Source organism: Lutzomyia longipalpis, chromosome 1 (assembly GCF_024334085.1).
Source record: "Lutzomyia longipalpis isolate SR_M1_2022 chromosome 1, ASM2433408v1".
Classification (NCBI taxonomy): domain Eukaryota; kingdom Metazoa; phylum Arthropoda; class Insecta; order Diptera; family Psychodidae; genus Lutzomyia; species Lutzomyia longipalpis.
Genome location: NC_074707.1, coordinates 28571367 through 28599347, shown reverse-complemented (window position 1 = coordinate 28599347; position 27981 = coordinate 28571367). Strand labels below are relative to the sequence as shown.

Below are 27981 nucleotides of genomic sequence, written 5' to 3'. Positions count from 1 at the left end.
TATTTTATTGTAGATCTCCTTCACAATAAAAAAGCTCACCGCAAGCTCTTTTACTCTTGCAGAGCTTTTACAAATTTATTAAAATGTCAGAAAAGTCTGCTTAAGTATAAAAAAAAGAAGACTTTAGTGTCAGATAGATTTTGATTTATTTCACTAGAAGATTAATTCTTTAGTTAGGTAATCTTACTTCTTATGATTTCTTACTATTTTTGAAGTAAAATTTAATTCCTACTTTGTCATCTTTCCCAGAAGATTGGCAATTTTTGGATGGCAGTCGGGTGATTCAATTTTGAAAAAGTACAACTGAAAGAATGTCCAAATGTACTTGCTTCGGATGGGGTAGTTTATGTTGAAGACAAAGCAGAGCTTCATGACGGTATCCAAGCATTTGATAAATGTAGGAAGCTGATAAAGGATCCCATCGTAATCCACATAGAATTCCTGAAGATTCTCCAATTTTGGCCCAACGACGATAATCTTGGGTTCCGATGGATCCCATTTATCCCTCTCATTGTCCAAATCCATTATGTTACAGATATGTAGCACAAAATCACGCTGCGCATCTGTGATGGAAAGCTTAATGCGTCCAGGAAGGACTGGTGGGTGCATCACTGCATGCATTAGGAGTGTTGTAATGCAGTCTTTTGTATCTGTGGAGTGAAAAATTGTTTTAATGGGAGGAAAATTTGATTTTTTCAGTGATTTTTGTAGCGTAATATCAAAATTTTTTTTAAATATATTTTCTCCTAATTTTTAATCATAAAAATTGAAAAATTTCTTACCTTTATTTATCTCAAAATTATCGAGACAGTCTAAATGTTTGGCACTCCATTTATCTTTAATCTCTGACCTGTAGATTGGTTGAATTTTCTCAGCAAACTGATCAAAATTTATGAGCATCTCAACGGATTTATCCGGATACATCACAGAAAAATCCACATCAATCAATTCAAAGCCCTGAGGATCTCTATATCGTGGCCATTTCTCAATGCTCTTTGATGGGTCGGAATCATCACGAATATCATTAAGACGATACGGAGAGGACTTCTTCCATTCCCCAACAATGTCCTCCCACGGCTCTGTTGTGTGGAACAGCCATTCCTTGATGGCTTCATAGTCTTCTGCAAATATTTAAAGAAGTTTTTGTAAAGAATTCTAAAGGCTTTCCAAACTTTCTTATTCTTATTACCATCAGTGTATTCTAAAGGGAATTTCATGGATTGCGAAGTTGTATTGCTCTGACTCGGTGTTTGAGCTTGATAGCTGCCGTATGAACGAATTGTTGGGACAAATACATCATCATCGTTTTTTGATTGGCGTTTCATGTTGCAAAAGCGATCGTAGAGCTTTCCTCTCGGTGCACGACGTTGTTTGTAGTTTGCCGGAATGTAATAGGTCTCCTGAATAATTCAATTATAATATTTAAAAAAAATCTTAGAAGGAACGAAATTTATTCTTGATTAAATAATTGAAAAATCTTAAATTGTGCCAGAAAAGTTTTTTCTCTTAAAAGAACGTGGCCAAATTCCTTTTCCATGGTAATATTTAACAAATTGAGAGCATCACGAATGCTTGCCAAAGTGCTGTCTAACTCTGCATTTCTTTTTCATTATAAAATACAATCTTATTTTGCTTCTTCAGCAACATGGCGTTAGGAAAATTGAAAGACTTTACCTTATTCTCCGTTGGGAAGAGTTCCTGAATCTTTGCTGCGTAGAACATGTAGATTTGTGCGGAAAGTGGCATTTTGGTCATCAAGTGGAAATTAGCAACAACACGCGTGAGATTGTTCTGATCTGATTTTCCGAGAATTTTATATTTGCGATAATTCTCAAGAATCTTCTGTCCCTGAAAGGACTTCTTGAGTTCCGTCTCCAAATCAAAATTGTCCTCAAAGTTACGAGAAAAATCTGTAAAGTCCACACTCGGTGTACCAATTGTGGTCTTTTTTGTTGCCTCCATGGCTGACATCATTTGGGATAGCATTTTGGGTTTCATGTCCAGTGGATTGAGGAAGGGAAGTGGTTGTACGTGCGGTGGTGGATTTGGGGCCTCTTGGCGTGGGGTAGGCATTGAAAGTGGTGCCAAGAGTGGCATTGCAATTGCCTTTGGGAGCGATGAACTCGCTTCTGGCGAAGAGGATCTCGACGAAATGGGTGAGATGGAGAGGTCATCCATGTCAACATCCATCTTGTCCAATGTTTTTGCTTTATTCGTGTCACAACAAATCAAGGGTGGGTGCTGGAAGGGAAAACACAAAACGATAAAATGAGATTGGTGGCTACTGATAAACATTCATTAAATTGCGCAAAGATTGATATGTGAGTAGCTCTCTGGAAAAGTCACTCAATGTCTTTTCTTCATCATAAAGACCTTCTTGTTGAAGATTTTGCTTTTCTTTTGGGCGGCAATAAGGATTTTGTCCAAAGATTTAAAGACTTGTTTCATTAATTCATTTGAGGCGATATCACACAATCTGAATGATCTGAATTAGCTGATGATTCCCTTTATGACTTGTAGATTAGAACAAAAGTCGTAAAAGTAATGAAAGAAAATTAAACTTTGGCATTCAGAAAACTTTATAAATATCTTTTTCCAGGGGGTAGACAAAGTCCTTTTTTACCCGAACACAGCAAATAATGGCCGACGGTTTGCAGAGAAATTAAAGGAAGAAAATGACGTCACTTTATTTCCAAAAAGTGCCTCAAAATTTTTAAAATCAGTTTTAGTGCATTAATCTTCGTGAGACACCCCTCAAAAGCTATCAATCGATAGAATATTAAATTATCTATCCAGTGGTGGTGGATTTTTTCAGATTGAAGCATTTTCCTGGGTGTCTCAGCGAGTGAGCAGTGAATTCCTATGGAAATAGAGTCTTTGGAGCTTATTCTCACAAAAATATTTTCTTTTCTATCTATTTCGTCTTACAAGGGATTTTGTAAGATTTGGTATTCCAGCAAAAAAAATCTTTTATAGCACCTTTTTAGAACATTCCCCTCAAAACACCAAAACGTAACTAGATGTCGCTATTTGTGACGTTTGACATTGAGAAAATAAATAAAATTAATTCGGATCGAACTTTATTACAGGAAATTTATTGAAAAGGGACGTTTATTTTCTATTTATTTCGTCTTACAAGGGATTTTGTAAGGTTTGCTGTTCCAGCAAAATTTTTTTTTTCATTATTTTATAGTAACAGACCTCCGAAACTGGAAGTCGAAAACAGATGTCGCTGTTAACGTTGAAAAACGAAGTGAAACTGAAAATGCCGAAAATAGACGAAGTGAAAAAAGTTAATGTAAACAAATAAAATGAGGTTAAAGTTAAGTGAATTTATCAACAAAACACAATGGATTATTCGGGATTTTTGGTAAAAATTTAACCCTATTAAAGTATTTTTGCATTTTACATGATAAAGAGTTTTTTTTATCTAGATTGTGATGGGCAAAATTGAATCATCCGGAACTTTTGGACATTCTGTAGCATCCACAAATTCCGGGAAGAGATACCCGGACAAGTCCCAGGCAGCATGAAATGTTTATTTAATAAGCAGAATCCCATCCTGGGATGCTGGAAGCATTTGTGAAAGAACAGAGCTTTACAGAATGGCCATAAAGGCATGAAGTCGGGAATCTAATATTCTTAAATAAATAGGCTTTTCGTACTCTAACTTTTTGCTTTTTAATCTACACTATACAGAAATATCTTTCAGTGCAGCCTGCGTGAAGGCATAATCTAATTATCTTCCTCAAGGCCAAGTCTCTGGAAAGTATTGACATTCGTTGGCATAATTCCCAAAAAAAAATGGTCAGACTTTTTCCACATATTTCACAAAAGTTTTTGTTAAAAAACAACCCAAAACAATTCCAAACACTCATATTCATGTAAAGTATCCGTCAAAGTAGTCAATTGTTGCCTATGATGATAAGGAATCATGCTTTGGTGGTCACAAAATTCACAAAAAGATTGAAAAAGCACCTCGGCAGGTCCTTATAAAACACATGATTTTGTAAGATTTTCTTACAAGTTATAAGAAAAAATTCGGCCGGAATACCAAAACCTTTTCTTTTCTATTATAGCAAAAATGTTTCTCGCGACGTGTTCTAAAAGTTGAAGTGTGAAACTTTTTAGATCTTTTTTGTGTTTTTTTTGTGAGAATGCCAAAAAACCTTATAACTCACGAATTGTAAGAAAAGAAAAGAAAATATTTTTGCCAGAATTAGCCCCTTTGTCTACCCCCTGTCTTTTTCCAATTTTTAAACGTTTTGTCTGATTGGATGCCCCAACAAAAAAACAAACATTTTAATAATTTCATAAATATTAAAAAACTTTAAAAACGTTTATAATTAAAAAAAATTCAAAAAACCTTAAATTATACCTAATAATTCTTAGAAAAGTTATACTGGATTTCATGTCTGTTGAGTTTCTCAAAACCCATTAAAATAACTCAAAGATCATTAAACAATTGAATATTTGACTAAATTTGAATTAATAAGGCCTTTCCCGACTTTATTCGACCAAATATTCAAGCATTCTAAGAATATTTTTGAGTAAAAGCAGATATTGCCATCATGGGCAATTTAGCGTTTATTTGACATGAAAAGCAGTATAATTGTAATGGAGAAAAAGCTTTTTTTACATTTTTTGCTCTAGCGGTTAGAATTTTTAAGATATCGACTTGGAATAAAAAGCAAAAAAGACTTTTTGAGTTAACGCACCTCTCGGTAGTAGAAGTTTTCAGATATCTCAATCGAATCAAAAGTTATTCGCGGTTAAAATCATGCTCTATGTTCCTGACCACCCTGTACTACAAAAATTAAACTTTGGAAAATATAAAATAAGTTATGATTTATTTTCTAAATTATAATCAAAGACATTTTTAAAAATATTCGTAAATGTTTTTTTTCTCTTTATCAAAGCGCTTTGTATAGTGAAATATGTAATTTCTTATACCTACCATTAAGTATATTATTAAAAGAAAATATAAAATTTTAAAATTTTTAAGGACTTCTTTTATATTAGGGTACAACAATGTGAACAAAAATAAAATAAAATATACAACAAAATCCATAAATATGTTGGTATAGCTCACCCTGTACTCCTCACGCCATGCCTGCAGCTTGCACCTGAAGAATATTTTATCCCCAATTTGACTCCTCTTCGGGAAGATATCATTGAGGTCGTGCTGATGCATTTGTCGCAAAATGGCTTTATTTGTGATGCCACACGTAATCAGAGTCTTTATTATGTTGGGCGACAACTCCCATTCTTCATACAAATGTATGATGGGATATTTCTTTGCATTGTACTCCATCGAATCAACCATTTTCAACCACCACCGTCTGCCAGTGAAGCACAAAAAATGTGTAAAGTCAACACACAAGCGCGATGGAAAATCAATTTATTGTACCCCCGACCGCAGATTTACTTTTGCAATTCAACACACACCAACTGCGCAATTACACCCCCGCAATTGTTGATACAACAAATTCAATTGGCACTAAATGCTGATTAAACGTGGTAAAATTATGTAATTCTTTGTGAAATCAATGACAAATTATTTTCTTTCAACAATCAGAATTCTCATTTAGCTCAAACAAACTTGCACGACAAACGTCACACACGAACTGGGACTTCGGCACAGCTAAGGCGAAAGCAACAGAAGCCAGTCGTGATATTACGACGCCGTACCGAGCATGAGTGGAGCATACAACCGCATAAAAATATTTCAAACTTTACCATCAGACACTGTTGAGCTGTACGACTATATGTATATGTCCGTGTGCATAGCGTACACTGTTAAGTTTATTACTCGACATTGAGACTGATTTCTCTCTCACTCAACACCTCACACACTACATAGATAGCAAGTAGCAAGGCATCGGTAGAGAAGCAATGCGCTTACTCGTCTGATTTTTCGCAGTGTAATCGATCAATACAGTCTGGCAGTGAATGTGTTGAATTGAAAGACAAACTTTATAAAATCAACGAATATACCCGAAGTTTACATCGTTGGTAAAGTTGCTGAATGTGTTCATTCAACGAATACTGAAGGTTCCGAGTGAATAAAATGTACGTGAAGGCTCAAAGGGGCGAATGAGTGCTATGAAAATATGTTTATAATTTAATTTTTTCTCAAACATTTCCGCAAAATTTTAACTTTTTCGTGTCTATTGGGTAATAGGGGTAATTGGGGTAAAATGGTGAATCGGGAAAAAAATTAAATTCAATATCTCATGAAATATTTTGTCCTAATCATTCGTATTCAGTTAACAGGTGCTTCTTACACCTCTTAATAATCCCAGAAAGCTTTAGTCATGTAGAACGAATACTTTGGATTTTTTTGAGGAAAATAATTTTCCGATGTCTAAAGTTACTTTTACCACCTTACCATATTTCAATTCTTACCATCTTATTCTGTGTAATATATTATGAAAATGCATTTTTTCAATAAAGCAATTATTGCTGAACACAAACCTATTCTGATTTTTCCCAAAAATTTTCCGAGTTTTCTATTATAAAGTTTTCATTAAAAAGTAGCACTTGGGGCAAGACGGTGAATATTTTTTGGGGTAAAATGGTGAAAAATTTGCCTCCTTCCACTCATATAGTGTTTTCTCTCTCTACAATCTATTTTACTATTGACGCGTAATGGAATAATCGTCCAAAATTTTCGCCCTACAAAATCAATGTTTTTATTCCATTCAATTCTTCACAGATAATATGTATTAGGTAGATTAGGTAATATAAATAATTAATTAACTCAAAATAATGTTTTTTTCCTAATTTTCTTAAAAAATTTCTCCTTGTTAAATAAATTATCATATTGATTTTGCTACCAAATTAGCTACGAGTATTGAATTCCTTATCAGCTGGGTTTTTGTTGCACACAGATTTGACCGGATCTGACGGGAAGTTGTAGAAAACAAACAAATGGAGGTGCTTTTCCACAAAATTTGTGTTTTATCAATTTTATAGAACTAAAAAGTGAATAATCATTACGATACGGAGTGAAATCTCTCAATCCAAACAGGTAAGTTTATCCCAAAGCAAATCAGTAACCTCTTAGACATGGATTATCAAAGAAAAACGCATTTGAAAATCATTCACCATTTTACCCCAGGATTTTTGGAACAGGTAAATGTGGAAGGGTTTGGAAAATGGCCTGAAAAAGCATTTTCCCGTTGAGATAGAGAAAAATCGTCTGAGACAAAGTTGTAGCCCGGAAAATTTCCTATAAGATAGTTGTCATGAGAAATCTCAAATATTTCCACGGAACTCAGGAAAAATTGTCTCCCAAAAATTCACCGAATTACCCCAGGTTCCCCTACAGGTCATACACTGAATTTTTCATTTTTTTCGTTGAATTTAATTGTTTTTCCAAGTTATCAGTGATGGCAATGTAAACACAGAATAAATACGGCAACCCCAATTTCAGCGCCATCTGTTGAGAGCTTTTAAAAAAATATATCTAATAAATATTAAATAAATATATCTACAGTAAGAAAATATTAATTTTGCAAAAAAAATATTTATTTCATTTTCATATGTATTTCATTTTCATGTTTCATATACATAATGTCTCGTAGAAAAAGTTAGGTAATACTAAATTTCCTCAAGTATGCTTTTATTCAGAATGACTCCCTGCGTCTAGGGGATCCTGGGAATCCTGTAGTTGCTCTCTGCGCTTCTAAAAATATTTAAAACAGGTTTATTAATTACTAATTATTATAGAATTATTCCTACAATTTACTTACCCTTCTCTTCGTCAATCTATCCCTGCAGAGTTTAATTTGATGTGAGAAAAGGGATCGTGGGGTGCCCCCTGAAGCCTTTGGGCATAGTTCACTATGCCCAGCTTCAGGAGGGGCTTCTTTCCCACGATGTCGTTGACGCTGAATTGTACAATAAGATGTTCATCCAGAAGGGATTCTAGCCATAGTGGCTGATGTAAAGCGACTTTTTTCTGGATTGCGTCCTGGACTTCCTCTGCGTGCTCCGATACCAACATATTTTCCACCTCCTCCAACTCTGATAATGATTTCAAAGGAGAAATAATTCGGTATATTTCACGCGATATTCGCGCGACTTTCAGTCCGAAAATCACGCGACAATCGCCTTATAAACCCAGGATTTCTGGCGACTTTCCCTAGAAATCTTGCGACTTTCTTTAAGAAAATATATTGATTTTCGCGCGACATTCACGCGACTTTCGCCTAGATATATTTTTTTAAAAGCTCTCAACAGATGGCGTTGAAATTGGGGTTGCCGTATTTATTCTGTGTTTACATTGCCATCACTGTTACAAATGCATCAAATTCACGCGAAAAAGGCCAAAGAAGACGTTTTAACTGAGAAACGTCCTCTCAAAGCATCCACAGAATAAATATCGTGATAAGAAGAGCGCATGTTTCAATGTTTCACATGGACGCGAAAGGGTTAATTTATGTGTGTATAAAATTTTAAAATAAAAAAATAATAATTTAGATATACATATACTTGGAATTTTTAAGAGATTACACATTAATTTTTTTTTTATGAAAGGGCATTTTGGAACATTAAAGATTCTTGGTTTTATTCTCAAAATAATCCCTTCCGCAAATGAATAATTTTTTAGCTGTGTTTCTTTCAGACACAGCTTTTGTGTACCGAGCAAAATCGAAAGTCGTCAGATCGGGCTCAAACTTGGGATGAGCACGAATTAGGGTCCCCACATTCCAAAAAACGTATGCGCCAAAAAAAATTTTTTTCCGGCCGGCCGTCCGTCCGGCCGTCCGGCCGTCCGTAGTACAACGTTAAATTGCAAGAGAACGGTAATAGATAGAGACTTGCGGTAAACGGCAAAGTTTAAAAGTCGACTGGAAGACGTCCGATTATGACGTCAAATTTTACCCCCCACCCCCCCGTCCGCCATTTTGAATAACCTCAAAATTTTGTTTTCGCTATATCTCAGCCGCTATTATAGCTAAAAATCTGAAATTTTTATATGTTGTAGGGGCCATCAAGACCTTTCCAACGATGCCTTATTTTCGAAAATCGGTCAAGCCGTTTAGTCAATATGGCCGCCACAGTTTTTCATCGAAAATCGACCATAACTCGAAAACGGCTTGACCGATTTTGATCAACCCGGGGTCAAATGAAAGCTCTCAATAAACCCTACAACTCTCTAGAACATCCGAAGTTTCAAAAGTGACCGCTAGGGGGCCAAAAATCAAAAACAAAATTTTCGATGAGTTTTCGATGAATATCTCGAAAACGGCGACATAAATTTTCTTCATTTTTTGATATGTTGTAGCTGACCATATTATCTAGCTTCATGCCAAAAATGAAGAAAATCTATGGATCCGTTCTCGAGATATAGCCTTCTAAAGTTGGCATGTCATATCTCGGGTTCTATAAGTCCGATCTTGATCAACTCAAGCGCAAATGAAAGGTTTCGAGAAACCCTACAAATGTCTAGAACATTGCAACTTCGAGAAATGACCGCAAGAGGCGCTACAATCAAAAATAAAGTTTTCGAAAATTTCGAACTCGAATTTTTCGAAAATGGCGACATAAATTTTTTTCATTTTTCGATATGTTATAGCTGACTTCAAGACCTTTCAAACAAAAAAAAATTTATGAAAATCTATGGATCCGTTCTCGAGATATGGCCTTCCAAACATTTCTTAGGGTATGACTTTTCAACTTTTCCCGACTTTGCGCGTATTTAAATTAATTCGCGTTCTAGTTTGCTCTCACAAAATTGGAACACTGAAAGAAACACAGCTCCCGTAAGCTTGGTCAGCTTACCAGTACATTTTAACTTTATCTCTTTCTTTGCAGACCGTTTCCGTGACAGTTTCGGTGCTAACACTCACCTTCATCTCAATCGACCGATGGTATGCAATTTGTTTTCCACTTCGGTATGTGTCAACAAATGAACGAGCCATCGGATCAATCGCCTTTATCTGGCTCGTAGCACTGATTTCGGGTAATTTGCAGACCAAATTGCTTTTGCTTTGGTCCACCACCATCCTCATTCTTTAGCATTTCAGCACGATTAATCTCTCTGTCTTTGTTGTGATTCTCCAGACATTCCGGAATTCCTCACGCTGACCACGCAGCATAAGCAATTGCGATTTGGGATCACCCTCTTTACGCAATGTGTCGCCCAGTGGGACCTGGAGACGGAAAAGAATTTCCACATAGCTCGTTTTGTAATGCTCTACACGTGAGTATTCTAGAACATCAAAAGCTCTATGCAAATTTTTATTTGATTTCCAAAACTATATAATTTAAGGTGAGAAAGTTACACACGTTTGAACTTTTGGAGTTTTTAGGGAAAGTTCTTTGGGAAAGTTATTACGGTAGAACAATTTTCCAGTAATGCCGACTTAATGCTATTATGCTCAAATAAATAATGCAATACATGGTGTAACATATGAATTTATAAATTTATTTTAGCAGCTAGTACCTCAATTTAATTAATTATGCTGATAAGTTGCTTAAACACATTAAAATGAATAGAACTAAATGTGAAGTATCCATCTACCACTAAATGAATATTATTTTAGTGCAGTGTTGCATTAACTCCAACACATATTATTTGCTTAATTGTAAATCCCACTAACAAACACACCCCAAAATAATGTTTCAATTAGTAGCATCCACAGCATAATTAAATTCATAAATTTCCCGCACATTTGGTGAAAATGCAAAACAATCACAAAATTTTGCTTCATTCTCGGAATTACATTCTGATAACTAGAAGAAAATTCATTTAAAGTGGGGTACTACAGAATAGCCCAAGCTCTACAAATACAAAATGATAAAATAATTCAAAATTAGGCAGAAATTGATTGTCTTGAATAAGAGAGTGAGCTGATCCACCATTTTTTTGATTTCCTTTCTGAAAACAAATGTACAAATTTCTGAATAAAATCCTTCATTTCTGATTAACGTCAAAAAATTATTTTCATTTAATTAACCCCACGGAATCAATCGAGGGATAAGTTTTTGTATTAAAAAAACGGTTAAAAAAATTAATTTATGCACAAGCTTAAAAAAAAGCTGTGTCTGAAAGAAACACAGCTAAAATATTTATACCAGGACGCTGACAATATCCTAAATTAATTTTAGTGCAATCTTCGTGAGACATCCTTCAAAAGGTTTCAATTGATAGAATATTAAATTCCATATTCAGTGCCAGAATTTTTAAAAATTCAAGCAATTTTCTGATATCAGTGTCTTTCAATGATAATTAAGTTTCTGTCAGGCCCCTGATGTAGACCATAAACAGTGTAATGCCCTTTTCGAACCGTAAGATTCAGGGCTGCTCTGTGAGACCCTACTGTACGAATAATATTCTCCACATGAGTTTTAAACTAATTTTCAATTATGTATCCTGTTGTTTTCTTCCCAAGAAAATATTATGGAAAATAGTATAGGGGAGACCGGGGTTAAAAAAGTCACTTAAGAGTTTAGAAAAAGCTAAAAATATCATATTTCCAGAATAGATAAAACGAAATGTATAGCTCAATTCTTTAGGATATTTCTTGTCCTAAAACTCTCTCTCAGATCATTTTGTTCTATCTAGCTAAGAAATATGATATTTTAGGCTTTTTCTAAACCCTTAAGTGACTTTATTAGCCCCGCTCTCCCCTATTCCGTTGAATTTTCTCGGTAAAAGGTCATTGAAATAAGAGAGGTCAATTGTGCTTTTTTTAGCACCCCCTTAAACCTTACTCATTTTTGGCATTTAATTGAATAGAGATGTTTTTTGAGAAAGTCTCTGCGGGTGGCGTGTTTTGCAAAGAAGAAAAAAAGCATGGCGTAATATTTTCATCAAAGCAAAAGCTCGATAAAAGTTAATTTATGAAGGAGAGGACTTTCTCGCTTATCCTTTTTCTTCCACATTTTCGCATAATTTTTTTGCGTCTTCACAGTTTGCCGCTCCTGATAATGACAATTGCCTACTTCCAAATTGTTCGTGTTCTGTGGAAATCCGACACAATACCCGGCCATCGAGAGTCGAGGCATCATCAGCAATACAATTGTGGATGTGAGTCCTTTGATCAGGACTTTTCATTGCGCCCAAAAGCTTCTGAAGCTAAGAATGTTTTTCACTTTTGCAGACTTGAGAAATTCAGCATTTCCCGCCAATTCGGGAACGATGGGGCAGCTGAGGATGAGAAGGAAGGCCGCTAAGATGCTTGTGGCTGTTGTTGTGATGTTTGCCTGCTGCTATTTCCCCGTCAACGTTCTCAATGTTCTGAGGTGTGTTAAAATTGTTTATATATTTCCTCATTTCAATGGATTTGGGTATACTTGGAAATTGGTTCTATTCAGAATGAAATGTCAGAATCATGAGACTCCGTCTTGTGTGAAATTAATAATTTAATTTTAAACAATTTTCCACAAAAGGGCATTCAAACAAAAGGCTTGAAAGTTGCAAAAAGCCACAAAGTTAAACATTTTCTCAATTTTCATTTCAAACAGATATACCATAGATATTGGCCAAAGTGAAGTCATCTCGATCCTCTCTCTTTTCTCCCATTGGCTGTGCTACGCAAACAGCGCTGTAAATCCCGTCATTTACAATTTTATGAGTGGTAAGTTCAATTTACACAGCCAATTTACTTACTTCATTTGAATATATAAAATTCTTTTGGTGGATTCCCCGGCAAACTTTATGATTTGAAATAATTTTGAAATTTTACGAGAACTTTGCTAAAAGAAAAACTCCTTCAATGTGCTAAGAAGTGATAAGAAATGATTGGAAGAAGAGAAAGATGGTGAGACGCTCATCAAATGGGTCAGTAAACACATCTTAACCCTCAATCAACAAGAAAACATTAAATTACCTTTTCCCAATTTAACTTGGGGTGGTAAATATTTAAATGTTGTCAATATTGTGAAAGACAAATTTAATGCGTCGACATGAATGAATCCTACGGCTATTTAGCGAGATCATTGTATATAAAGTCCTTTTGATTCACTTTCAACATCCATTCTTGGGTGTGAAGATTCCTTCTCAAATTTCTGTTATTTCATTCAATTTAATGGACATTTAATCCATATATTTCATAGGAAAATCCTGAATTGCAAAACATTTTATTCAATATGAAAAGAAAAATTGAAATTGGAGCCAGTAAATGTTCCATAATGATATATATCCTGCGAAAAGGGATACTCCTTCTCTGTTAGATTCTGAATATCATATCATCCTCCTGCGTAATATGATATTTTCTTTCAAAGGTCAATGGACAAATTGCACAATCATCATTGCTTTGTCCATTTTAAGGAGACCTCCAGTCATGAGATAAAAACCGGAGGCAAATTTCCTTTAACCGATAAAATTTTACCATCCTATTCATTCGGGCCATTTATTGAGAGAAAGATGTTATTCAAATGATTTCACATCACCAGCAATTGACACACTTTTTAGGGGCAGATTTATGAGCTGAGATTCCCTTTCTCGTCAACAAAGTCCAAAAAGGGGCGCGCAAACGCATAAAATTGATGGCACGGATGGCATAGTGTATTATGTATAAAAGGCGATTGTATTTGAAATTAATTGAAACATAAATAATTTGCGAAACACCCTTCTGGCCAATGTATTGTACAGGAAATGAGGAAACGGAAGGATTTACTGGAGAATAAAATAAATGGTCTTCTCTGTGATTTGAGGAAGACGAGAAGTGAACGTTAACACACTCAGTAGCGCCTGAGATGCTATAAAAGAGTTTAGTTAAGATGTTGTGGAGAAGAAAAGATTCATGAAAGTGATGAAAAATGTGATTTTTTGTAAATGAAAAATCCGTTAATTAAACGAATATAAATTAACGGCCAATAAATCCTTGAAATCGTTGGAATTTCAGTAGGGGAGACCGGAGTTAAAAAAGTCACTTAGGGGTTTAGAAAAAGCTCAAAATATCATATTTCCCAAACAGATAAAGCGAAATGTATAACTCTTTCTCAGGTCATTTTGTTTTATCTAGCTAGGAAATATGATATTTTAAGCTTTTTCCAAACCCTTAAGTGACTTTATTAGCCCCGGTCTCCCCTACGAATTCTTGAAATTTTGTGACTAAAACGCAACAATTGCACCAATTTTTTAGGAGGGAAATAGTACTGGGTGTTCAAAAATAAGCGCAAAACTTTTTTTTGGAATATCTTTTTTTGTGTTTGAGATACAGGAAATCCCATGGTAGATTTGTTTTCAGGAGACAAAAGGTAATTGTCCTGGTGTATTTTCAAAATGGCCGCCATCTTTTTTTTCAAAATGGCGTTTTTCAGCCTCATATTTAGTATTGCTTAGAAGGTTTTTTCTCACCCAATCGATTAATAATCCATTAAAACACATTTTTTGAGTCAGAGGTGGTGAAAGAAACTGGCGGCCATCTTGGAAAATGTCAAAAAATGCTCAAAATCGATTTTCTGCGATATTTTCGCTTTCAGGGTAGCTAGAGAGCTGGAATTTGGATATGTTACACAGAATATCATTCTTAATAGGATGATAGTCTTAGACTCACTAGTAGCCATTTTGAATTTTCTTGATTTCTCAATATCTTCACTTCTAGAGCACCTAGAAAGATCAAATTTGGATATGTTGCTCAAGTTAACATTTCCTATCGATTAGTCTAACTTTGCTACCACCAATCGGCGATTTTTTTAAAACAAAAGGTGCTTTGATTTCATTATCTTTTCATTCTCTGAAAATATTAAAATAAAATCATAAAAGTGTTACGAAAGTTGCACTAATCGATAGGAAATGTTAACTTGAGCAACATATCCAAATTTGATCTTTCTAGGTGCTCTAGAAGTGAAGATATTGAGAAATCAAGAAAATTCAAAATGGCTACTAGTGAGTCTAAGACTATCATCCTATTAAGAATGATATTCTGTGTAACATATCCAAATTCCAGCTCTCTAGCTACCCTGAAAGCGAAAATATCGCAGAAAATCGATTTTGAGCATTTTTTGACATTTTCCAAGATGGCCGCCAGTTTCTTTCACCACCTCTGACTCAAAAAATGTGTTTTAATGGATTATTAATCGATTGGGTGAGAAAAAACCTCCTAAGCAATACTAAATATGAGGCTGAAAAACGCCATTTTGAAAAAAAAGATGGCGGCCATTTTGAAAATACACCAGGACAATTACCTTTTGTCTCCTGAAAACAAATCTACAATGGGATTTCCTGTATCTCAAACACAAAAAAAGATATTCCAAAAAAAATTTTTGCGCTTATTTTTGAACACCCAGTATATTCTTTAAGACTGGTGGGTATTTGAAGAAGGGGTTCACAGTAAAGCCATCAGTCGGTGACTTTATCTGGGGTAACCTTAATTCTTTTCTGAGCTTCGGAGAGCTTCAATTAGGCCATATATTCTTTAAAAATAAATCTTCTCAGAGTTTCTCCAAATTACAAAAAACCTCAAGATGGGGACGCCTGGTAGTTACTTTAGCACTTCTGTTTTATTGCAAAGAGAATAAAAGCAAAAACCTGTTACTAAAATTTTCCTTAAGATACCAAAAAAACCCATATTTGTTAGACTTATTAAACAGAAAAAAAAACTCTTTAAGAATCTCGCGAATATCGAATAACATTCACACAAAACTTTCACAAGAAAACATATCCTTCAATACAGTCAGTAAATTCACTGAATTTGATTCAAATATTTCGTCATTTCCTCAAAAGAATCTTTCCTTATTTAAGTTTATCTTTCCTCTTCATTTAATTCCTCTCTTTTTTCACAAAATCATATCGATTTTGTAAGTATGTTACATGTGGATAGAAGCAAGAGAATGTTCTGAGGCCTCTGGTGGCTTTCATCTTTCCTTTTGTAAAACCCCAACTACCCAATTCTCTTTAACATCCCCTCGATGATGGGGATAGAAGTATAAAACTTGAAAACGAATAAACCAAAATCTTGTTTCCGTCAAATTACGATGCGCAAGAGACAAAAAGGGAAATAGCAGAACCTATCCTAGTGGATTGGGGAGGAATCCCTTCGATGAAATTCGGTTGGTACAGAGCTTTTGCAGAGGTGGTGTGAGGGCCCAAAATGGGGTCTTCCATGCCGAGAGTTTGGGTATAAATGTGACAGAATTGGATGTATAAGTGAATATAAAAGTGAGGATAGAGCTTCAGGATGTTTAAAATGTGCCACGTGCCATTCACAAAAAAGGCTCTGCCTTTAACGCAAAATCACATTGAAGTCAATCATAACGCGTCCAGTTATAAGAGTTGGTGTCCCACAACGTATAGAAGTTTGTTTATGCTTTGCAATACTATTTGTGAGCAGTATGTGTAGGCAAAGGTGATTTTTTTTTGTAAAATTCGGCAATTTGATGGATAAAAATGGTTATATCTCTGGTTCTATAAGACCTACAGAAATTTCTTGACTAGTTATGGAAAGGTATTGAAATAAGCTATAATCTGACATATGTTTCGATACATTTCAAGGTCACCTCTAGAACACAAAATGGCGGATTTTTGTTTCACCAAAACAGTTTTTGGCATTTTTTTATCCTGAAAGAATAGTTCTAGAGGTTTCTGATGTTCTAGAAAGTTGTAGAGTTTTGCAAAACCTTTAATTTGATACCAAGTTGAACAAAATCGGACAAGCAGTTCAGGAGATATGACTTTTAGAACTTTTCAAATTCAAGAATTTTTCAAACTGCGATATCTTCTAAACGGCGACATAGAATTTCTTCATTTTTGGACTGATGAAAGATATTGAATCAGGCTACAACATATCAAAATTTAAAAGATTTGCCTAATGGGGATTCGGAGATATTGCCCCTTAAAGTTAGGCAATTTTTGTTTTTGATTTTAGCGCCTCTTGCGGGTGTTTTTGGAACTTGGAATGTTCTAGGCAGTTGTAGGGCTTCTTGAAACCTTTCATTTGATACCAAGATGATCAAAATCGGTCAAGCCGTTCTCGAGTTATATCGAAAAAACACTTTTTGCTTTAAGCCGCCATATTTGCTAAACCGCTTGACCGATTTTCAAGTATGAATTGTCGATGAAAACGTCTCACTGAGCTCTACAACATACTAAAATTTCAGACCTCTAGCTGTAAGGGAAGTGGTAGACGGTAGTTCAAAATGGCGGATGGCGGCCATCTTGGATTTTGAAAATGCGAAAAAATGAAATTTTACACTCACATTTCTATAGAAAACTTCAAACCGAAAGTCTCTATCTCCTACCGTTCTTAAGTTATAAAGCAAAGTTTGGACTACCGGCAGGCCGGCAGGCCGGCCGGATCAAAAATTTTCCACCACCATTTTCGTAATGTGGGATGTCTAAAACGTGCTCATACCAAGTTTGAGCCCGATCTGAGGTGGTCGGTTTTTCCGACGATTACAATACTTGGTGTTGGCCACGAAGTGGAACACCAACTAATATTGTTCTTGGAGCAGCAACAATGATGAATGAGACGCCATCCTCGGAGATTTTGATTTAATTTGAACCCTCGTATTAGCGAAGTAACAAAAAAGGACTCTATTTACATACTTTTTGATAGATTCCCACGAGAGGATTATCCTCAATGTATGATTTCCGGTGAAGCACGTGTATTTAACCCTTTAAGGTCCGCGCCTAAACTGCTGGGCCGATTTTGGAAATTTTGCTGTTTTCCAACTCATTGAGCGTAATTATACAGATTTTAGTCGAAAAAAAATTTTTCCAACTTACGGATTTGCCGGAAAACCTTTGGGTCAGCATATGACCCAATGGACCGCAAGGGATACAAAACACGGATTTTTGATATTCACAATTAAGAAGCACTCTGTGTCCGTGGCCGGTAATGTTACCCCCAAGACGCCTCGGAAGCACCCTGGGATGAACTACAATGAGATTCAGACCGACCAGAAGTAGTTTGGTCAGGATTTTCAGTGTCATCCCAGGTAAAGGTTCCTCTAATCACACACCTTGCCACGGTTTTGTGGTTAATTTACCACTTATTTACCACATATTTGAACAAAACTTAACAGAATAGTAAAGGAGAATACCTATTCCTCCATCACAGCACATCCCAGCCAGAGATTCTGGCCAGGAAATCGGTCAAATCACTGAAATTCGGGGCTCATTCAGCCACTCCTCCACACTATAAACACGCACCTTGTCACGGTTTTGCGTTAAATTTATCACTTATTTACCACAAAATTGCATTAAACTTAACACAACACTAAAGGAGGATACCCATCCCTCCATAAGAACACATCCTGGCCAGAGATTCTGGCCAGGAAATCACTCAAATCACTGAAAATCCTGGCTCATCCAGCCACTTCACCGCACTGTTTATGTATGGGAAATGAGTTGTCAAAAATTCCGCGCTTTGTATCCCTTCCCGTCCATTGGGTCATATGCTGACCCAAAAAGTTTGGAAAAGCGTTTTGGAAAATTGGTTCGACTTTCAAGGTTCCCATAAAGCAATTTTTTCTTGTTATTTAGTCTATTTATAAGATTCAAGTCGATTTAGACTATCGGAAAATTATAAAATAGAAAAAAAAGACTGATTTTCAAAGTGATGAAAATCGACCAATTTTTCCCAAGTTTGGTGCAAAAAATCGACTATAAAGGAATTTATTGGACGAATCAAAAAAATATGTCTTGAAAGGTTGATCCTTTAGCTTTATACTGGCGAAGAAAGCATCCAAAAATATTAACTAGAAGTATCTCTAAAAAATCATTTTCGTTTTGGGTCAGGGCATGACCCAAAAAACGTTAAAGGGTTAATCCGAGTGAGAGAGATTTTTGACTCTTCACCATCTTCCCCCCAAGAGAACCTTTTGTGGACCATCTGATGCTATATATGTGAGAAGGGGAATTCGGCTTCTTTTTTTTATTGAAACCCATCGAGGACATTTTGGGGCTCTTGACCTCAGAGAATAGAGATAGTGCGTGAATTCTATGCGATTCTCCAGGCACAATAAAACATCCACTTTTATAGCTCTCCATGGTAATCCCGAGAATTTTGGGCGGGAAATATCCCCACATTTTCATGAGTTTTATTTAACGCTAAATTCCGGATTACGTTACTAAATAATCCCAGGGTTTTAAAACATTTTTATATCTATTTTATGCTGAGCAAATATTAAATTCCTTTTCATGCTTCTTTTGTACAATAAATAACGAGGGTGTTTTATGATTGACAGACAATGTAGGTGAATTAGTTGGTATACCACAATCGTGGCATACCAAGTATTGTGTATTTAAATAGGAGACTCACCAATTTATGCAATATCGCACTTTTCACTAATTCACTAGATTGGTTTTTAATTATTGTTCGATATATTTAATGTTTGATTAGTTTTTAATTTAAATTTTCTTTCAACACTCGCGAGAGCTCTTTATTCTTCTAACGAATTAATTCGACTGGTGAAAAAAACAATTTGCACTAATTCAGCACACACTTGATTTTAGAATAATAATTTTCACTTCAAAATTTCTTCAACATTCTCCCACCCAATTGACTCCATGTCAATTTACTAATCAGAAGGTGTTAATCCTTCTACAGGAAGCTTTGATAGCTTTGCGATCGAGCGTTTGTAGCTTCCTTTGGGAGTTTGCACAAGCACAACTCTGGCCTTTCCATCTTTGCCAGGATAAATCTCAGTGATACGACCAAGAGGCCATTTGAATGTAGGTGCATTTTCTTCACATACAATCACTATGTCACCAATGCGAAGATTTTCAATTTCTTGTTGCCACTTCGTTCTCTTCTGCAATGTTGTCAAATATTCAAGCTTCCAGCGTTTGGCAAACTCTTGAACGATTCTCTGAATGAGTTGCCAACGGTCGAGTTGATTGAGTGGAAGATCAAGAAGATTCATTGATGGTAGGTCCTTAAGTGATTCTTTCATAAGGAAATGTCCTGGGGTCAATGCAATGGATTCCGAAGGATCAGTTGAGAGTGGTGTAATTGGTCTGCTGTTGAGGATTCCTTCAATCTGTGCAGTCACAGTGCATAGTTCCTCAAAGGTGAGAGTATGATCACGTACAACTCGTTTTAGGTGATGTTTAAAGGATTTAACAGCAGCCTCACAAAGACCATTATGATGAGGCGATCTTGGTGGTGCAAAATGCCAACGAATGCTGAATTGAGCTGCTGCATCGATGATCTCATGTTGAGTCTTTTGGTCCTCGAAAAATGAGCATAGATCTCGAGCTGCTCCCACAAAGTTCGTTGCATTATCTGAGAAGATGTCACTTGGTGTGGATCTGCGTGCAGTGAATCGGCGCAATGTTGCGATAAACGCATCAGTGGTAAGGTTGCTGACGACCTCACAATGTACTGCTTTTGTAGCGAGGCAAGTAAAGATGCAGATATAAGCCTTGGTGAGTGTTTTTGTGCGCCGAGTTCCATATTTAATGAGGATCGGGCCTGCATAATCGATTGCAGTTGAGGCAAATGGAGTGGGATCGTCAGGTACACGATAATTTGGTAGATCAGCCATCAATTGTTGTTGCATTTTTGGGTTCACTCGTGAACATCTGACACATCGACTGGTTACAGTGCGCACCAATTGTCCTCCCGCTATCGGCCAATATTTCTGACGCAAATTTGCCAAAAGAAGTTGAGGTCCCGCATGTAGGAGGCGTAGATGTTCAGCTTTAGCAATCCAGTATGCTAGATCACCCTTTGGGAGTAGTAGGGGATGTTTCGTAGAATAGCTTTCGGATGAATTTGAGAGACGACCTTGCACTCGTAGAAGACCATCCTCATCGACAAAAGGACGTAGAGATTTGAGATGACTGAATTCCTTTGCCGTGTAGAATTTGCCACGTTGGAGAGACTCTATTGCCTTTCCAAACCCTCGCCGTTGCTCCCACCCCATGAGAGACTTCTCAGCGGAGGATAATTCGTCCACTGATAGTGGACCATGGAAAGATTTATGGTAAAGGAACCGACGGGCAAACCCCACTACACGGACCATTTCAGAGAAGTCTGAGGAATTTTGGAGCAAAATGCTATGCATTGTTGGATCAGGGTTCTCATTAGGGATAGGAGGGGTTGTGTTAGTAATGAGAGTTTGATGGTCAATCTCTTCAGCATCAGGTTGTTTTAGTTCAAATGAGATTGGCCAATCTGATTGAGGCAAAGTGAGAAAATGAGGGCCAGTCCACCAGAGGGGTGAACTTGAAAGTTCTTCAGGCGTGCATCCGCGGGAAATGATATCCGCTGGATTTAATTCGCTTCTCACATGTCTCCAAGCTGAGACTTCTGTGATCTCTTGAATGTCTGAAATTTTATGACCGACGAATACATCATGCTTCTCTTTCGTAGAGTACAATTGGTTAAGCACAATCGTAGAGTCAGTCCAGCAGTAGTATTTTGTCACGTTTGTGTAGATTGATCGGACGTATTTGAGCAATTCTGCACCAGTATATGCAGCAGACAATTCCAACTTGGGGATTGTACGGGGATCAACAGGAGCTACCTTGGATTTGGCAATCAGTAGCCGTGAGGTACGTCTCCCGTCTTGGTCAATTGTTACGTAATACACAGCAGCACCGTATGCAATTGAACTGCTATCTGTGAAGACATGCAATTCTTCATCTTGAGGGAATGCAATATCAGATGCCCATCTGGGGATTGATATCTTATGGATTTGCTTTAGACCATCAACAAAGGATAGCCATTTTGGAAGAATTTCAGTAGGAAGTGGATCATCCCAATCAACCTTTAATTTCCAGAGATGCTGAAGAAGAATCTTCCCTTCAATAATCACTGGCCCTACAAGACCTAGGGGATCGAAAAGGCTTGAAATTAGAGAAAGTATATTTCTCTTTGTTGCGTCAAGAATTCGAGGAGAGAATTCGAATGCGAAAACATCAGTAAATGTATTCCACATCATTCCCAGTGCCTTTGTGGAGGATTTATCATCATCTGAAATTTCTACATTCTGATGAGAATCTTTATCTCCGAGAATTGGATTCAGAAGCTCACGGCTATTTGAGCTCCATTTTGCAAGCTTCATTTTTGCAGATTCCATGATTCCAATGAGTTGATCACGAGCTTGTATAGCCATGTCGAGACTGGGAAAAGAAACCAGACAATCGTCGACATAGATATTTTCCAGCAGAATTGGGGCTGCGATTGGAAAATTCTCGCGTTCATCATGGGCAAGTTGATTAATTGTTCTCGTAGCGAGAAAAGGGGAAGCGGAGACCCCAAAGCACACACCCTTAAGACGGTAATATCCAATGGGATCTTTTGTTGAGAATCTGTAGACGATGCACTGATAGAATGTATGTGGGTGATGTAGGAGAATTTGAGGATACATCTTTGTGATGTCACATGACATTGCAATTGCATATCTGCGGAATCGAAGAAGGACGGTGACAAGATCAGGTTGTACAACACCACCAATCCTTAGTGTTTCGTTTAGGCTTTTGCCTGAAAGGGACTTGAAACTGGCATTGTACACAATTCTCACCTTGGTTGTGGCAGATGATTCCTTTACAACACAATGATGTGGCATGTAATAGGATGCAAGATGTAATTCCTCAGGAGGAATGGGCTCAAGGAAGTTCAGGTCCAAGTATTCTTGGATTACGGCATTGTATTGCAGGCGCAATTCAGGATTTTTCTCAAGACGTCGTTCCAGGCGGAAGAGTTGAGCGATAGCATTAGATTTATTGTCATCTAGATGCTTAACGTTGTTCTTGAATGGCAAGTGGACTACATAGCGACCTTCATCATTTCGAGTTGTGGTACGTACGTAAATATCCTCAGCTGCTTTCTGTTCAAGAGTGAGGGCTTTGTTGGATGGAACCTTTTCCCATTCCCAAAATCTCTTGAGGGAATTATCAATTGAAGAAAGGGTTGTGAGATTACACATGGGATTGTAATCAGAGGATGTGGAAGAATCGTTCTTCTTTGGAGGATCAACGACATGTTCACCGAGAATTAGCCAACCAATAGCTGAATTTTTCAATTTTGGGAATCCATCACCAAGACGATGCGACTCATCATACTCGAGCTGAGCAAACAAACCACCACCGATGAGGATATCCACGGGTTGGCTCACATGCCATGAAGGATCAGCGAGCGGAAGATTAATGGGAATTGGGATGGATTTGGGATCGACACGCCAATTCGGAAGTTCTCCTGTAATTTTGGGAATCACATTGCAGGAGATTGGGTAGTAAATATCTCCATCGCGAGATGAGAATTGTGTGCGAACTTTGTATTTTCCCTTGGACTTCACATCGAGAACTCCACCAATATCAAAGTTGCAATTGATTTTTGGGAGTTTGAGACGCTGTGCGAGATTCTCTGTCATCAGATTCAATTGGGATCCATTATCAATTACAGCACGACAGAGGATCGCATCTCCATTTCGGTCCAAGATCTTTATAATCGCTGTTCCCAAGAAAACTCGGCAGAAAGATTCAATTGGCTGATTTGAAGCAATTGCAACAGTGCTCACTGAAACAACTGGTGAATTTGAATTTGTTGGATTGGGTGGATTAGGTTGAGCAGGTGCCTTTGGAACAGGAGGACTTGGATTTGGAGATGGTGTCTCTTGAGGAGGATTTGAGTTTGTAGATTTTGGCGGAACATTTTCGAATGAACCGTGAAGCAAGGTGTTGTGCTTCGAATTGCATTTCTTACATCCTGGACGGGTGCAATCTCGAGTCATGTGAGATTCCGTAATGCAATTTCGACACAACCTTTCGGCGCGAATAAATGCGAGACGATCAGCGGAAGTGCTCGCACGGAATTTGGGGCACAAAAAGAGTTTGTGGGATTCTTGGTTGCAGAATTTGCAATTTTCAATGGATTCTGCAGTCAGCAGAGAGGAAGGTTTCGATTGAGAATTCGGCTTTGAATTTCCTGAATTTTTGGGCTTGGCATTGGATGGAGCTTGGGGTGAATAAATCTCTAATTCACGGACTCTATCAATCAGGAATTTGTTGAACTCCTCCCATGTCGGTAGAGTTCCTTTGGAAGCACGAGCCCAAAGCTTTTGGGATTCAGGATCAAGCTTTTCGCGGAGAATGTGTATGACCCAATGTTCACCACCTGTCACGGACATGCTTGCAAGGGATTGCAAGATGGAATTCGCTGTGGAATGCATTTGGCTGAGAGCCTTTGCAGATTCGAAGGGAATTGATGGTAGAGAGATCATTCGCTTCATATTCGCGGACACAAGAGCATTTTTATCCTCGTAGCGATTGACCAGGGATTGCCAGGCAGCATCATATTTATCTTCAGCTATCTCAATGTTCTCAATAAGACGCTTTGCATCTCCAGTGAGGTAAGACAGAAGATATTGCATCTTATGAATTTTCGACAGACGCTGATTATTGTGGATCACACTCAGATACATGTCCTTGAATGAATTCCAGGATGAGAATTCACCAGAGAATTGTGGGACGGACAATGTAGGGAGTTTTGAATGGCTTGATGAGGAGACTTGGGAATCAGAGAGTGTATGAATCACATCAGTGAGTTTGTTGAGAATTTCATCAGAGGGTGATGAGGAGTTTGCCCGAATGGCAAGAGCTGAGGCAATCATTCTATTCGTCTCATTTTGCTGCATGAAAAATCTCTCCATGAACAATTCAAAGGCAGAAGAATTGTTGGGATTGGGAGTGCCAAAATTCGGGGGAATCGGCGTGGAATTATGGAGATCATTTTGTGGAAATGTTTGAGGGGGATCAACGATTGTCTTCTGCGACAAATCACTGTCATTCTCATCGTCAGTAAGGTCAGTAAAATGTGGCGAAGTAGCTGATGCGCCAGCTTCATCAATTATTTCATTGATCGCTGTGAGGAGAAGCTTGATGCGATCGAATTCCCCATTAATTTCTTCTGAATTAAATAATGGGGTGAGCTGAGGTTGCAACTCTTGGATTTGGTGCTCAATCTCACGGAGGGAATCAATTTTGGCTCGAAGCTTATCAAGCTCGCCGGGATTATTGATTTGAGATCGATTATAATCATTTACGAATTTAAAGATTCTTGTGATACGTCCCTTGAGGGACCCCCAATGCTGGGAGATTGTCATCTTTGAGATTGAGTCGTTACTTGGGGAAGAACGGACAGAAATCTAAAAAATGGCCCGTGCAAGGGAGTATATTCCGAGGGTGCGGAGGTGTTCTTTTGGAAGGGAAAAAAGGGTTGAGAGAACACCGAGGGAGTGCAGGAGGGCTGCTGATGATCTTCCAGGGGTGTTCACTCAGGTCTGGGAGTGAATTAGCAAAGAGTGTGGCGCGGGGGCGCGGGAGAATCCACAGGGAGCTGGTGCGGAGCAATTCGTCCAATGCTCCGGTGTCGAAGGACCACGAATGTATTTAAATAGGAGACTCACCAATTTATGCAATATCGCACTTTTCACTAATTCACTAGATTGGTTTTTAATTATTGTTCGATATATTTAATGTTTGATTAGTTTTTAATTTAAATTTTCTTTCAACACTCGCGAGAGCTCTTTATTCTTCTAACGAATTAATTCGACTGGTGAAAAAAACAATTTGCACTAATTCAGCACACACTTGATTTTAGAATAATAATTTTCACTTCAAAATTTCTTCAACATATTGTAATCGTCGGAAAAACCGACCACCTCAGATCGGGCTCAAACTTGGTATGAGCACGTTTTAGACATCCCACATTACGAAAATGGTGGTGGAAAATTTTTGATCCGGCCGGCCTGCCGGCCGGCCGGTGGTCCAAACTTTGCCTTATATCTCGAGAACGGTAACAGATAGAGACTTCCGGTTTGAAGTTTTCTATAGAAATGTGGGTGTAAAATTTCATTTTTTCGCATTTTCAAAATCCAAGATGGCCGCCGTCCGCCATTTTGAAATACTGTCAACCACTTCCCTTACAGCTAGAGGTCTGAAATTTTAGTATGTTGTAGAGCTCAGTGAGACGTTTTCATCGACTATTCATACTTGAAAATCGGTCAAGCGGTTTAACAAATATGGCGGCCTAAAGCAAAAAGTGTTTTTTCGACATAACTCGAGAACGGCTTGACCGATTTTAATCATCTTGGTATCAAATGAAAGGTTTCAAGAAGCCCTACAACTGCGTAGAACATTCCAAGTTCCAAAAACATCCGCAAGAGGCGCTAAAATCAAAAACAAAAATTGCCTAACTTTAAGGGGCAATATCTCCGAATCCCCATTAGGCAAATCTTTTAAATTTTGATATGTTGTAGCCTGACTAATAATCTTGTACCAGTCCAAAAATGAAGAAATTCTATGTCGCCGTTTAGAAGATATCGCAGTTTGAAAAATTCTTGAATTTGAAAAGTTCTAAGAGCTATATCTCCTGAACTGCTTGTCCGATTTTGCTCAACTTGGTATCAAATTAAAAGTTTTACAATTATCTACAACTTTCTAGAACATCAGAAACCTCTAGAACTATTCCTTCAGGATAAAAAATGCCCAAAACTGTTTTCCTAAAACAAAAAACCTCCATTTTGTGTTCTGGAGGTGACCTTGAAAATTATTAAAATTTATGTCAATTTATAGCCTGTTTTAATACCTTTCCAAAACTAGTCAAGAAATTTCTGTAGGTCTTATAGAACCAGAGATATGACCATTTTTATGCATCAAATTACTAATTTTCACCAAAAAAAATCAGTTTTGCATACTAATACAACTCAGAAATTAAATTACAACGCATAGACTGACCCATCCGCGTTGTGGTATACCAACTCTTATAACTGGACGCGTTATGATTGACTTTAATTTCAAGAGCTTGTAAAGAATTTGATTACTAAATAAATTTTCGCTCTTCAAATAAATTTGTCTCATTGAAACATAAATCACTTTTCCCGTAAAAAAAAAGAAATCACGAAAAAAGCGTTTTCGCATATAATTGCAAAGAAAACTCTAAAATTAATCAACTAGTTAATGAAATAAATTTTTAAAGAAAGTTTTCCAATCACTGCTTCGAAGAAAATTCATACTAATGCACACAAAATGTTAAAAACGCTCCACATTTTCCATCAAAAGCATTCCTGGAAAAATCAACCCTCTTTGAAATTTTAGAAAATTGATTTTCTTTCCAAACCAATTGACACGCCGCACAAAGTTTTGCCTCGTGTTCATTGGAATTTCAAGTCTTCTTTGGCAAAGTGTTTAACATCCACCAAAAGTTTCCCTCCACAATGTGTATGTGAGAGTAATGAATAAGCGGGGTAAAAGTTTTCCCATAACTCGTGAATTAGCCTAATTTGTTCCTTAAACATTCTCAAAAGCCCCAATAATGTCTGCATTGATGACTTTCAGGAAAGTTTCGGCGGGAGTTTAAGAATGCCCTTGAGAAGTGTCGCTGCTGCGGAGCAGGAAGGGATCGTGTTGAGGATCGATCCATGTACCACAGCGCACATACACCGGGGACGCGCCTTAATAATGTGAGTCCCAGCTCCAGGAGTAACTACCAGTTGGCCAACATTACGCGCCAGCAGACCCTTCAGACGTCCTTCATTGAGAATGGGCACAACAATCATCATCAAGTGCTCCTAACCGCGGATGAGAAGGCCCGACGGTCGTCGCGTCCTTGACGGGAGCGTCTAAAGTTGCGCGTCTCGTGGGTGGCTCGTGGGCGTCTTTCCAGCGTCAATGAGTCATCGCCACAGGGCTAAAAGAGTACCAACTCTGGCAGTTTGAGTACTGAACCCCATTGAGATTCCTATGAGATTCCTCCCGGGCACAAATTTATCCTTCCACGTGACTGCAATGCTTGGGCGTGACCCCCTTCTAAATAAATCAACACTGCGTGAGTAGAGTATGCACCACACACAGAGAAATGTATGGGAACATTGATATAGAGATTTTAAAGAGAAATTAGAATTTTTTCTGCATTTTAAGAAATCAATTTAAAATGTTTTTTAGACTTTTGTTCAAGTTAACTATCAAAAAATAATTCAAAAATTCAATTTAAATTTATTTTATTACATTTTGAAATTAATATAAAAAATGTTGATTTTTATATAAGAAAAAATCTTATTTTTAATTCTTAC

The 27981-nt window shown here is 37.3% G+C and overlaps 4 protein-coding genes across 8 annotated transcripts in view; 3 read left to right on the top strand and 1 right to left on the bottom strand.

Moving 5' to 3' along the window:
- The window catches only part of LOC129797548 (orexin/Hypocretin receptor type 1-like), a 73049-nt gene extending 45171 nt beyond the window's left edge, over nt 1-27878 (top strand). For all 3 annotated transcript variants that reach the window (XM_055840257.1, XM_055840256.1, XM_055840255.1), the window contains exons 4-9: nt 9826-9973; nt 10075-10213; nt 11928-12043; nt 12117-12258; nt 12481-12593; nt 27248-27878. In XM_055840257.1, the coding sequence (XP_055696232.1) occupies nt 9826-9973; nt 10075-10213; nt 11928-12043; nt 12117-12258; nt 12481-12593; nt 27248-27522 (933 nt within the window). In that variant the 3' untranslated portion in view covers nt 27523-27878. The remainder of the gene's footprint in view (nt 1-9825; nt 9974-10074; nt 10214-11927; nt 12044-12116; nt 12259-12480; nt 12594-27247) is intronic.
- Nucleotides 1-27981, top strand: part of LOC129797635 (cytochrome P450 6A1-like) — a 690618-nt gene that overhangs the window by 622203 nt on the left and 40434 nt on the right. The window lies entirely within an intron of this gene.
- Nucleotides 1-27981, top strand: part of LOC129797630 (cytochrome P450 6a9-like) — a 667408-nt gene that overhangs the window by 598993 nt on the left and 40434 nt on the right. The gene's annotated exons all lie outside the window — the stretch shown is intronic.
- LOC129797535 (uncharacterized) lies at nt 123-5713 on the bottom strand. Its single transcript, XM_055840235.1, has 5 exons — nt 5093-5713; nt 1675-2241; nt 1190-1400; nt 783-1121; nt 123-650 (listed from the first exon to the last, which is right to left on the bottom strand). The coding sequence occupies exons 1-5, from the start codon at nt 5324-5326 to the stop codon at nt 229-231; spliced, it is 1773 nt and encodes a 590-aa protein (XP_055696210.1). The 5' UTR covers nt 5327-5713; the 3' UTR covers nt 123-228.